The following is a 12,464-nucleotide window of genomic DNA, read 5'->3' on the forward strand; positions in this document are numbered from 1 at the left end:
ATTGAGCTCTGTGTTTGTGTCGGTGTATAGAGTACTGTGCCTGTGTATAGAGTTCCATGCCTGAGTTCGTGTATAGAGCTCCGTGACTGTGTCAGTGTATAGAGTACTGTGCCTGTGCCGGTGTATAGAGTACTGGCCTGTGGCGGTGTATAGAGCTCTGTGCCTGTGTCGGTGTATAGAGCTCTGTGCCTGTGTCGGTGTATAGAGCTTTGTGCCTGTGTCGGTGTATAGAGTACTGTGCCTGTGTCGGTGTATAGAGTACTGTGCCTGTGTCGGTGTATAGAGGTCTGTGCCTGTGTCGGTGTATAGAGCTCTGTGCCTGTGTCGGTGTATAGAGCTCTGTGCCTGTGTCGGTGTATAGAGTACTGTGCCTGTGTCGGAGTATAGAGCTCTGTGCCTGTGTCAGTGTATAAAGCCCTGTGCCTGTGTCAGTGTATAGAGCTCTGTGCCTGTGTCGGTGTATAGAGCTCTGTGCCTGTGTCGGAGTATAGAGCTCTGTGCCTGTGTCAGTGTATAGAGCTCTGTGTCAGTGTATAGAGCTCTGTGCCTGTGTCGGTGTACAGAGCTCTGTGCCTGTGTCGGTGTATAGAGCTCTGTGCCTGTGTCGGTGTATAGAGTACTGTGCCTGTGTCGGAGTATAGAGCTCTGTGCCTGTGTCAGTGTATAAAGCCCTGTGCCTGTGTCAGTGTATAGAGCTCTGTGCCTGTGTCGGTGTATAGAGCTCTGTGCCTGTGTCAGTGTATAGAGCTCTGTGTCAGTGTATAGAGCTCTGTGCCTGTGTCAGTGTATAGAGCTCTGTGCCTGTGTCGGTGTATAGAGCTCCGTGTCTGTGTCAGTGTATAGAGTACTGTGCCTGTGTATAGAGTTCCATGCCTGAGTTCCATGCCTGTGTCGGTGTATAGAGCTCTGTGCCTGTGTTGGTGTATAGAGCTCTGTGCCTGTGTGGGTGTATAGAGCTCTGTGCCTGTGTCGGTGTATAGAGGTCTGTGCCTGTGTCGGTGTATAGAGCTCTGTGCCTGTGTTGGTGTATAGAGCTCTGTGCCTGTGTCGGTGTATAGAGCTCTGTGCCTGTGTCGGTGTATAGAGCTCTGTGCCTGTGTCGGTGTATAGAACTCTGTGCCTGTGTGGGTGTATAGAGCTCTGTGCCTGTGTCGGTGTATAGAGGTCTGTGCCTGTGTCGGTGTATAGAGCTCTGTGCCTGTGTTGGTGTATAGAGTACTGTGCCTGTGTTGCTGTATAGAGCTCTGTGCCTGTGTCGGTGTATAGAGCTCTGTGCCTGTGTCTCTGTATAGAGCTCTGTGCCTGTGTCGGTGTATAGAGCTCTGTGCCTGTGTCGGTGTATAGAGCTCTGTGCCTGTGTCGGTGTATAGAGCTCTGTGTCGGTGTATAGAGCTCTGTGCCTGTGTCGGTGTATAGAGCTCTGTGTCTCTGTATAGAGGTCTGTGGCGGTGTTGGTGTTGTGGGTGTGGCTGCTGCAGCTGCCTGGATTGCATTATCTCCATAACTGAGACTGCCAGGGGCGGGGCACAGACTGAATGTCTGGAAAAGACTGCAGGCCATAGTACATGCAGGCTGTGGTACAGGAAATAGGTAGTGTCTCCTGGTCAGGTTATTTGCCATCAGCGACTCAAGGAGCCTATAGACAGAAACAAGTGTTTACACAGATTATGGAAAACATTTTCCGTTTGGAATGAGGCTTTAACAGATCTTACTGAGACTGAGATCCGTGACTTGGTGTGTACATGTAGCAATCACACACAGTTCAGCAAAAGGCTCAATGCCAGAGCAGATGGGAGAAATTAGTGAGACTTCTTTTTCTGGGCTGATGTAAATTCCGTTGCATTGGATTGGACCTTGTTTATAATGAGAGCAAGGCATAACTGAAGTAAAGTAAATTATCGGGTGCTGTGCGATCATTCCAAATTGGGGGGGCAGCCTTACAAGTTTGCCCCAGGCAGCAAAAAATCTAGAACTGGCCCTTGAAATGGCCAATCAACAACCGCTCTGCAATCAAATCTAAAAATCCAAAATATCTTAAACAATTTGATGATACAGAAGGCTGTAACCGAAATACCAAACGAACGTTAACCGATAGGATCGTTAGACGATGCAGCATGTAGGTGCCATACACTTTCACGGAATTTTTTTTTTTTAAAACCGTTTATAGCTCTGTACACACTGCTGAAAATCAATGATTATCTGCATAAAGGACCACTGTAGTGAGAGAGGTATATGGAGGCTGCCATATTTATTTCCTGTTAGTCAATACCAGTTCCCTGGCAGCCCTGCTGGTCTATTTGCCTGCAGTAGTGTCTGAATCACACACCAGCAACAAGCATGCAGCTAGTCTTGTCAGATCTGACAATAATGTCAGAAACACCTGATCTGCTGCATGCTTGTTCAGGGGCTATGGCTAAAAGTATTAGAGGCAGAGAATCAGCAGGACAGCCAGGGAATCTGCGTTGTTTAATAGAAAATAAATATGGCTGCCTCCATATCCTTCTCACTTCAGTTGTCCTTTTAGTGTTGCGTCATGTCAGTTGGTCAGATTGCCCGACCATCGGGAACCGCTTGTTTGTAGTTCTTAGTTCATGCTTTGGATTTTTTAATCAGATCTGAGAGATGAGTCGTTCGTTTGTTGCTACCGTTTTTTTTTTCTCCTCCATCTTGCTCTAATCTATTGGTGTTCACTGCTGCCGTCCTGATTCTGTGACACCGCGGGATAGCCGTATGTTAAGTGCATACATAATCCAGGTAAGCTATCCGAGAGAAGGTCTGCTATTAATCCTCGCAGAGGCAAATGTACTCTCAGCAAAGTGGGACTATCCCTTTAAGCAGGCAGTTTACGTAACGTGGACAAAATCCCAGTGAAAGGCATGTTAATTCCAGTTTGTAAAAGTAGAGAATGTGGGAATGTATATAGAGGGGGGAGCGGAGGGATGGGGGCGGGATCGGGGGGGTTCTTATGCAAATAATTGTAAAGGATTAGGACCTCAGCTGGATCTATATAAGAAGATTGTGTCTCTCGTTACAGCGAATGTATGAAAGTGTTATAGCATACTGCAACCGATACATATAAGCATAGGGTACCCGACCCGCTACAGATGGGTCATGTGACTGGCGTGGTGCGCCTGTTCTGTACACCAGTACAGGATAACAGCTGGCAGCAGCAGGGCACTCATCGTTAAAGCTAAGTACACACATACAATAATTAACATTCATCGGGGATCGGGAAGTTAACCCTTGGGCGACAATTTGAGGAACAATGCTGTACAGACACATCCTTAGCCTTGAAGTTAGCGATGTGTTCTATAGCTATGCAGGGGGTGGAGGGATGACGATTGAGGCTAGCGATGTGTTCTGTTGTTATGGAGGGGGCGGAGGGATGACGATTGAGGCTAGCGATGTGTTCTGTTGCTATGCAGGGGGCGGAGGGATGCCGATTGATGTTAGCGATACGTTCTATAGCTATGGAGGGGGCGGAGGGATGACGATTGAGGCTAGCGATGTTTTCTGTTGCTATGGAGGGGAGGAGGGATGACGATTGAGGCTAGTGATGTATTCTGTTGTTATGGAGGCGGAGGAGGGATGACGATTGAGGCTAGCGATGTGTTCTGTTGCTATGGAACGGGAGGAGGGATGACGATCGAGGCTAGCGATGTGTTCTGTTGCTATGGAACGGGAGGAGGGATGACGATCGAGGCTAGCGATGTATTCTGTTGCTATGGAGGGGAGGAGGGATGACGATTGAGGCTAGCGATGTGTTCTGTTGCTATGGAGGGGGTGGAGGGGTGACGACTGAGGCTAGAGATGTGTTCTGTTGCTATGGAGGGGCGGAAGGACCACTATCAGCACACAACAAAGCACCGCCATGGGTTAGGAAGGTTGAAAATAGTATTGCGTTTGATCATGCTTGGGCATCGGGAGTCATTCGACAGGGCGGATCCTTAGCGGTGCCCTATAGCCCTAGCAGGATTGATTGGCGGCCACTGTACACACAGAACGATCGTCAGCTGAAGTAATCATTATAGGCCATTTCGGACGGCGGTTATCACACGTGTGCGCGCACCTTCAGAGATTGTCAGCGAGCCTCTGATCATTGGACTGTCCCCTTGGATTGGGCCATTTGCAATCCTGCTCATTGTGTACCAAGCCTGACACACCTCGTAAAGATGCCACCACCTGTTATAGATTGCAGAATGTGAATCAGGGAGAGGAAACATTCCACAATGGCCGAACACTGGCTAAATATTTTTTTCAGTAATGTTGTAAAAAAAATAAAAGTCAGCTGTAGTAGCATGAAAATGACAGGTGCACTTGGAACCTTTGACTATCTCCCCGGTGTACAGATCTCCCCCCCCCCCGGGTCATGTCCAGTAATCCTCCGCTGTCTGTTTTCTGTGGATCGCAGGAAGGGGGGTAGATAGTGGATTAGAACCTCTGGCGGCTGGAAGAATATGAAGTTAATCCGTGCCTGCTTGCATACAGCTGTCTGTAGTAAATGAGGAAAGAGGGTTTAGGAAGCGTGTTTTAAGCCCCTGCTTGTGGTTTTTTTTTATTCTCGTTTTTTTAAACGATGGCTGCTAAAAGATGGAGTTTACCGCCGGGCGGCCCTATTGCCATCACTCCCTCCGCTTGCACCAAACTCAGCGCCGAATACATTAAAAGATGATCACCTTCCTATCCGTTGCACCCGGAGGTGGCTGATGGTGCGGAGGGGGGCGAGCGTTCGTGTTTGCCATGGATTAGGGGACATGGGCTGCTCCTCTTCCTGTCGCAAAGGTTTGTCATTCCCTCTGCTAGCTAGAATGACAAGCTGTGTGTGTACATCTGCTTGGGCTGCCCTGTGTGTGTGTGTGTCTCTTGTGTATATGTATGTGTCTTGTGTGTGTATGTCTAAGTGTGCGTGGGTGTGTATGTCTGAGTGTGTGTGGGTGTGTCTGAGTGTATGCGTGTGTGAGTTTGTGTGTATGTATGTGTTTGTGTGTATGTGTGTGTGCATGTCTGAGTGTATGTTTTTGTGTGTGTGTATGTCTGAGTGTATGTGTGTATGTGTTTGTAAGTTTGTGTGTATGTGTGTGTGTGTGTGTGTGTGTGTGTGTGTGTGTGTGTGCCTGAGTGTGTGTATGTGTGTGTACATCTGCATAGGCTGCCCTGTGTGTGTCTGAATGCTGTGTGTGTGTATCTGACAGTCTGTGACTTTGTGTGTGTGTGTCTGTGTGTTTGTATGTGTGTGCGTATGTCTGAGTGTGTATGTGTGTCTGATTGTGTGTATATCTGAGTGTGTGTGTGTGTGTGTGTGTGTGTGTGTGTGTGTCTTGAGTGTGTGTGAGTTTGTGTATGTATGTTTGAGTGTGTGTTTCTCTCTGAGTGGGTGTTTCTTGAGTGTGTGTGTGTGTGTGTGTGTGTGTGTGTGTGTGTGTGTGTGTGTGTGTGTGTGTGTACGTGTGCAGTGTGTGTGTGTGTGTGTGTGTGTGTGTGTGTACAGTGTGTGTGTGTGTGTACGTGTACGTGTGCAGTGTGTGTGTGTGTGTACAGTGTGTGTGTGTGTGTGTACAGTGTGTGTGTGTGTGTGTGTGTGTGTACGTGTGCAGTGTGTGTGTGTGTGTGTGTGTGTGTGTGTACGTGTGCAGTGTGTGTGTGTGTACGTGTGCAGTGTGTGTGTGTGTGTGTGTGTGTACAGTGTGTGTGTGTGTGTGTACAGTGTGTGTGTGTGTGTGTGTGTGTGTGTGTGTACAGTGTGTGTGTGTGTGTACGTGTGTGTGTGTGTGTGTGTGTGTGTGTGTACGTGTGCAGTGTGTGTGTACGTGTGCAGTGTGTGTGTGTGTGCAGTGTGTGTGTGTGTGTGTGTGTGTGTGTGTGTGTGTGTGTGTGTGTGTGTGTGTGTGTGTGTGTGTGTGTGTGTGTGTGTGTGTACAGTGTGTGTGTGTGTGTGTGTGTACAGTGTGTGTGTGTGTGTGTGTGTGTGTGTACAGTGTGTGTGTGTGTGTGTGTGTGTGTGTATACAGTGTGTGTGTGTGTGTGTGTGTGTGTGTGTGTGTGTGTGTACATGTGCAGTGTGTGTGTGTGTGTGTGTGTGTGTGTGTGTGTACGTGTGCAGTGTATGTGTGTGTGTGTGTGTGTACAGTGTGTGTGTGTGTGTGTGTGTGTGTGTGTGTGTGTACAGTGTGTGTGTGTGTGTGTGTGTGTGTGTGTGTGTGTGTGTACAGTGTGTGTGTGTGTGTGTGTGTGTATATGTGTGTGAGTTTTTGCAGTTAATTATTAGACTCACAAATTCTTGGATACTGTTGCTAGGTTCCGAGCCTGAAAATCTCTATTCTTGTATAATTATATATGCATGTTAACGTGTGTGTGTGTGTCTGTGTGTGTGTCTGTGTGTGTGTCTGTGTGTGTGTCTGTGTGTGTGTCTGTGTGTGTATGCTTATCTGGGTTCCTCTTCAGCACACGCTTTTTTGCTGTATTTTTTTTCAAAAATGTAATAATTTTATGAAGCTGTTTGTATAATGATGAATCCTGCAGTAATTGGAGTGGTCGGGAAGGGAGCGGTAGACGGGATCTGTAGCATAGAGATTAGAGAAGTGGCAGATTTTGCGTCTATATACAGCGCTCCACCTCTCCGGCCCCGTCGCTATAGTGGTGTAGAAGGTTGGTTGTGTGGCTGGCGGTCGCTATAGTGGTGTAGAAGGTTGGTTGTGTGGCTGGCGGTCTCCAGGAGCGGCCTGATCGGATATAACGGATAGGCCTCAGTAATACGGCACCTCTAGCTCTCACAGTGAAGATTATACTCTTTTCACAGATTTCGTTTTTTCACTGATTTCAGATTTTCACACACAGCTGTATCTCGAGTCGTCCCATCACATGTAGCGTGTACAACGGAACCAGTGTGTCAGGGAGAGATCTCTCGAATGCCGCATAGTCCCAGACAATCGCCAAGCGCATTGTTCCCCTCCTTACTCCTCCCACTCCAAGCAGCTTGGTTGTGCGCCGACCTGCCTCCCCTCTCCATGGCAACAGGAAGGGTCGCTAGCCTAGAGGGCAGAACTTTGTACTGAGCCATCATCCTAACCTACCCCAGTGTTCCGGAGCGGACTGCAAATGAAAGCCTGTAAGATTGGACAGTGTCCGTTCTCACTAGGCTGGCCACCACTTCCTATCTAGGGATGGTCGGAATTGCCAATATCCGTTTTCGCCAAAATTCCGCTTTCTGCCATTGCCGCTTTCCGCTACCAACTGGCATCCTTAATCAGCTCCACCCGCCTTCCACACAAATACGCGTTCCGGTACCACCACTGCTGACTCTTCCGCTCCGTCTCAAAGCAGACCAGTGTTGGGCAGAGGCATGGGGATCCCTATTGGATTGCAAAAGACTGTTTGCAACCCTCAGCAACAGGGCGGATTCTCATGGTGGGGAGCCACATGCTCTCGCCACCCTCCGGTTTGTGAACTTTGGGACCCACTGGAGCCCTGCGGGGAACCGGGGGACATGTGAGTATTTTTATGGCAGCAGATGGAACGGATGCAAAAAAAGACGGCGTACAACAGAGCGCAGTGCGTGCTGAACGGATGTGCTTTTACCGTGCTGTTATGCACCCTCTCCAAGTGGGAACTGAGCATTAAAGTGGGTATACTCACCTCAGTAGGGAGAAGCCTCTGGAGCCTATTGAGGCTTCTCTCATCCTCCTGTGTCCCACGGCGGTCTCGCTGCAACCCCCGGAACGCACAGGCGACAAATCCGACAGCCTGTGCAATATTTACCTTTTCTGGCTCCAGCGGGGGCGCTGTTGCGCCTCTTCTGACGGAGATAGGTGAAAATAGCCGATCTATGTCGGGTCCGCTCTACTGCGCAGGTGCTGGAGACTTGTGCTTGCGCAGTAGAACGGCCCAACAGCGATCGGCTATTTCCGCCTATCTCCATGGGAAGAGCGGATACTGCGCCTGCGCTGGAGCCACGGAGGTAATTATTTACATTTTGTTTAATCCACAATAATCCTGCAGGTTATCATCTTTACTACTGCAGACAGGGAAAAAAAAACTAGACAACACCCACTGCCACTATCTGTAACCACACCCCCTAACAATGCGATAGGCTAAAAGTTTTTTCTTTTTTTATAGATATACACATGCACAGAGGGAGAGACTGGTAGCTTGGCGGTTGGCAACAGCTGTTCTTTCCCACAACACAACAAGGCTTCCACAGTGTGATGTCAGGGCCATGGTCCTGACATCACACTGTGGGAGGGGTTTCACCACAATATCAGCCATACAGCGCCCCCTGATGATCCGTTTGAGAAAAGGAAAATATTTCTCATGGGAAAGGGGGTATCAGCTACTGATTGGGATGAAGTTCAACCCTGGATTACAGATCCTCTTTAAATGCTGTTTTTTTATGAATAAAGAGACAAACTGTTTGCTGATATCCCTTAAAAACCCCCAGTTCCCAGTAAAGACATCACAAAGCTGTGTCCGGTGTGGGAATGCCGGGATTCTGCTGTGATCTGTGTTCATTTGTCACAACGAGGAGCGGTAAATGAGCCATAAGTAACATGTTGCCCTCTAGCTGCTGCCCTTGAGGCCGGCCGTGTGGCATAATGGATGTGTGACTTCTGATAGATCCGCCTCCACTCAGCATTGTGACCTGCGGGCCCCCTGGGGAGGAGAGGGGGGACAGGAAACCGGCTCAGTGATGAGTGAGAGATGCTCCCAGCTCTCCTACACAGGTGGAAGTCACTCTAATCCAGGGGTGTAACCAGAGGGTAGTGGCTCCTGCCATAACAGGGGGCCCAGAGCAATGGAGGGGGGGGGACTACTCACCTACCCTTCCTCTAATACAGGGGACTATACTGCAGATCAGGTGTTTTGTGGCTGCACTTGTTATGGGTGTGAAGATTACGATGTCCACACTTGTGGTATGACCCTTGTGAGATGGCCCCGCCCCCAGGCTGTGAGGGGCACCAGGGGGGAGGGAAGGGGTGTGAGATGGGCCTCCAGGCTGTGAGGCGCCAACAGGATAAAAAACACTAAAAGAACTTAAAAACCCATCCTGGTAATAGAGGAGGTAGTGGTGGACTCGCCTCCTCCAAGCAGAACACACGACTGGATTTTCAGTCAAAACAATTTTATTGGATACTCCAAATAAAGTGCAATGCGTTTCGCGTTATACAAACCCGCTTCATCAGGCAATAACAGATAGGAGTAAGCAGCATCTGCCAGAATCATCAACACTGAGCGCCTCTGTTAGGCTCTATATAATTGTACTGTACGTAATGCTGTAGACTTAGTTACTATAGAAAATGTATACACTTTATAGAACACAGTAGGCCTATTTCTGACAAGATTAGCTGCAGGCATTAGTTTCAGGTGTGTGATTCAGACACTACTAAAGGCAGCCATACATCCAGCGATGATGGGTAGATTCAGCCCAGAGACACATCTCTATCTAATCTAGTCTGATAAGAGAGAGATCTGTCAGCTGCCCATACACCACAGACCAATTCACGATCAATTTCATGCTGAAAACGATCAGAAATTGGCTTTGTCACGCCGCATGCGACCGCCTCGTCACCCCGACACTTTCCCCCTAATGTTAAGTGTCGCCCACCCCGGTGCCCAGCGCAAGGTATCCATTACCTGTCCGCGACCTTTGCTTTCCCCTGCTGGCTCTGGGTGCACTGTGTTCTCCATACATGCGCGCCATGTGGTTGCCTAGTAACGAGAGGGAAAAGCGGAGTGGCCGGAGCCAGTGGGGACAAGCGGAGGCGGTGGACAGGTAATGTATAACATGCATTGGGCACCAGGGGGACACTTAACATTAGGGGGGTTTCATCGTGTTCATTGATCGTCCCGAAATTGCACCCCTTTAATGCCGCACAACCAATTAACCTATTTTGGTTCCTGGACGTAGTTTCTACGTCCAGGAACCATGCGCGCTACCGCGCGCTCCCGCGCCCGATCGTGCACGCGCACTCCCAGCCGCTGATTCGGTAGCCGAGGAATCAATGCATCGGGCTATGGAGCCCGATCATTGATTCCTCTCCCCCGCTGAAAAAGCGGCAGCTTCTCTCGGAAGCTGCGCCTTTTCTGGCCGTTTCCTTCCCGATGTGTCACTCTAAGCGCGTGCTACGCTTAGAGTGACGTCATGTAAACAAACTCATGGCCGCCATCTTGTGGCCAAAAAGTAATACTACACCTGAAAAAAAAAAACAGAATTAACACACATTTACATTATAAATCTATTGTTTACCTCCCACCCTCCCAAAAGTACCCTAATAAAAATTTTTGTATAAAAAAAAAAACCATTACAATAAAAAAAAACAAAAACATGTAAATATTTACCTAAGGTCTAAACTTTTTAAATATCAATGTAAAGATGAAATATTTCTATATTTTTTTTATTTTAAACTTGTAAATAGTGATGGAAAAAATGCACCTTTATTTCCAAATAAAATATTGTCGCCATACATTGTGATAGGGACATAATTTTAACGGTGTAATAACCGGGACATATGGGCATATACAATACGTGAGTTTTAATTATGGAGGCATGTATTATTTTAAAACTATAATGGCTGAAAACTGAGAAATAATGAATTTTTCCATTTTTTTCTTATTCTTCCTGTTAAAATGCATTTACAGTAAAGTGGCTCTTAGCAAAATGTACCCCCAAAGAAAGCCTAATTGGTGGCGGAAAATACAAGATATAGATCAGTGCATTGTGATAAGTAGTGATAAAGTTATAGGCTAATGAATGGGAAGTGAACATTTCTCACGTGAAAACGACGGAACCTGAATGGGTTAAGCAAGTGGGCCCAACATCCTGCAGCATGCAATCGACTTATGCGACCAATTTCGTCCTGAAATTGGTTGCATTGTGGGTCGGGCGGCACCGATTTTCATCTGATTCGATTATAATAATTGAATCAGATGGTCAATCGGCCGCCAAGTCAGTATATCTACGCCCGGGTACAGTATATCTACACTCCATGGGACTTCAGTTCCCCGCCCGGAGCGTAGATATACGCACCCCCCCACCGCTGCCGCCGCTGTCCGCGCTCCCGCTCGCACGTCCGCGCGCTCCCACGATCGTGCACGCCGCCGCCCACTCGTCCGGAGATCAATGAATGGGAAAATCCATTCCCGTTTGTTGATCTCTGCCTCCAGCAATGATCGGCTGCTTCTATGAGAAGCAGCGTGATCATTGTGAAAAAAAAAAATACAGTTTCCCAGCCTCCCTAAACTTCCTGCAAGCGTACTTCTGACACTTGCAGGACACATTTACAAAAAATTACTGTGGCCATCTTGTGGCCAAAAAGTAAAACTACACCCAAAACATTTTTCACATACAAATACATTATTTTACAATATAAAATTAACTCATTAACTCCCGCACTCCCCAATTGTTACCAATTTTTTTTTTGTAAAAAAAAAATAAATAATAAAAAAATACAATAAAAAAACAAAAACAAATAGTTACCTTAGGGACTGAACTTTTTAAATATTTATATCAAGAGGGTATAACACTGTTACTTTATAAACTATGGGCTTGTAATTAGGGATGGATGCAAAACTGAAAAAAAAATGTACCTTTATTTGCAAATAAAATATCGGCTCCAAACATTGTGATAGGGACATAATTTAAATGGTGTAATAACCGGGACAAATGGGCAAATAAGTTGCATGGATTTTACGTTACAGTAGCATGCATTATTTAAACTCTATAATGGCCGAAAACAGGAAAACATTTGGGAAAAAAAATCATTATTTTTCAATTTTCCCATTAAAACACATTTAGAATAAAATCATTCTTGGCATAATGTCCCACCTAAAGAAAGCCTAAATGTTGGTAAAAAACAAGATATAGTTCATTTCATTTTGATAAGTAATGATAAAGTTATAGGCGAATGAATTGAATTTATCCTCTATAATAAAACCCCTGTGTCCCTACGTGTGCTGTCTCTGTGTAGCTGGGTCCCTGCTTTTTTGCTACTGCGCATGTGCGCAGCACGGACCCAGCTACACACAGACAGGAGGGCAGGGCCAGGGAACCGGGTGGGCGTGTGAGCGGGTGGCCGGGTGTGCGGTGGGTGCACGCGCAGTAACATGCGGCGGGCAGCAGTGAGAAACAGACCCTACAGCTCATTTTGAAATGGGCTTGGGTCTGCTAGTAAATGAATATTGTACAAAATAAGCAAGATATTCAAAAATGCTAAGATGGGCTCCATATTGTCTGAAAAAATATCCGGTAAGAAATGACTTATTTAGCTTTCCTATCCTGTTGTTTATATTGTTCACTATCAGATTTAGAAGAAATGTGATATGAGAAAAGAAAATAACATTTCTGCTGGTTTCCATCTTTACTGTTTCTCTGTGATGCCAAAAGTGACATCACTTCTGCCCTTTTTTTTTCAATCTAGGTCAGTGTTAATTTTTTCCTCCCTACTGCTACAGCTTACTGTCCCTCCCACAGA

At 47.1% G+C, this 12,464-nt stretch overlaps 1 protein-coding gene across 13 annotated transcripts in view; it reads left to right on the forward strand.

Annotated features, from left to right (window-relative positions):
- Nucleotides 1-12,464, forward strand: part of SHANK2 (SH3 and multiple ankyrin repeat domains 2) — a 992,023-nt gene that overhangs the window by 373,949 nt on the left and 605,610 nt on the right. The window contains exon 1 of one of the 13 annotated variants that reach the window (XM_068260613.1): nt 4,596-4,782. The exons of the other annotated variants lie outside the window; for them this stretch is intronic. Within the exon in view, the coding sequence (XP_068116714.1) occupies nt 4,707-4,782 (76 nt within the window). The 5' untranslated portion in view covers nt 4,596-4,706. Of the gene's footprint in view, nt 1-4,595; nt 4,783-12,464 lie in introns of those variants that run through there. 13 annotated transcript variants of the gene reach the window in all.

The sequence above is a fragment of the Hyperolius riggenbachi genome, chromosome 11 (assembly GCF_040937935.1).
Source record: "Hyperolius riggenbachi isolate aHypRig1 chromosome 11, aHypRig1.pri, whole genome shotgun sequence".
In the NCBI taxonomy this organism is placed as follows: Eukaryota; Metazoa; Chordata; class Amphibia; order Anura; family Hyperoliidae; genus Hyperolius; species Hyperolius riggenbachi.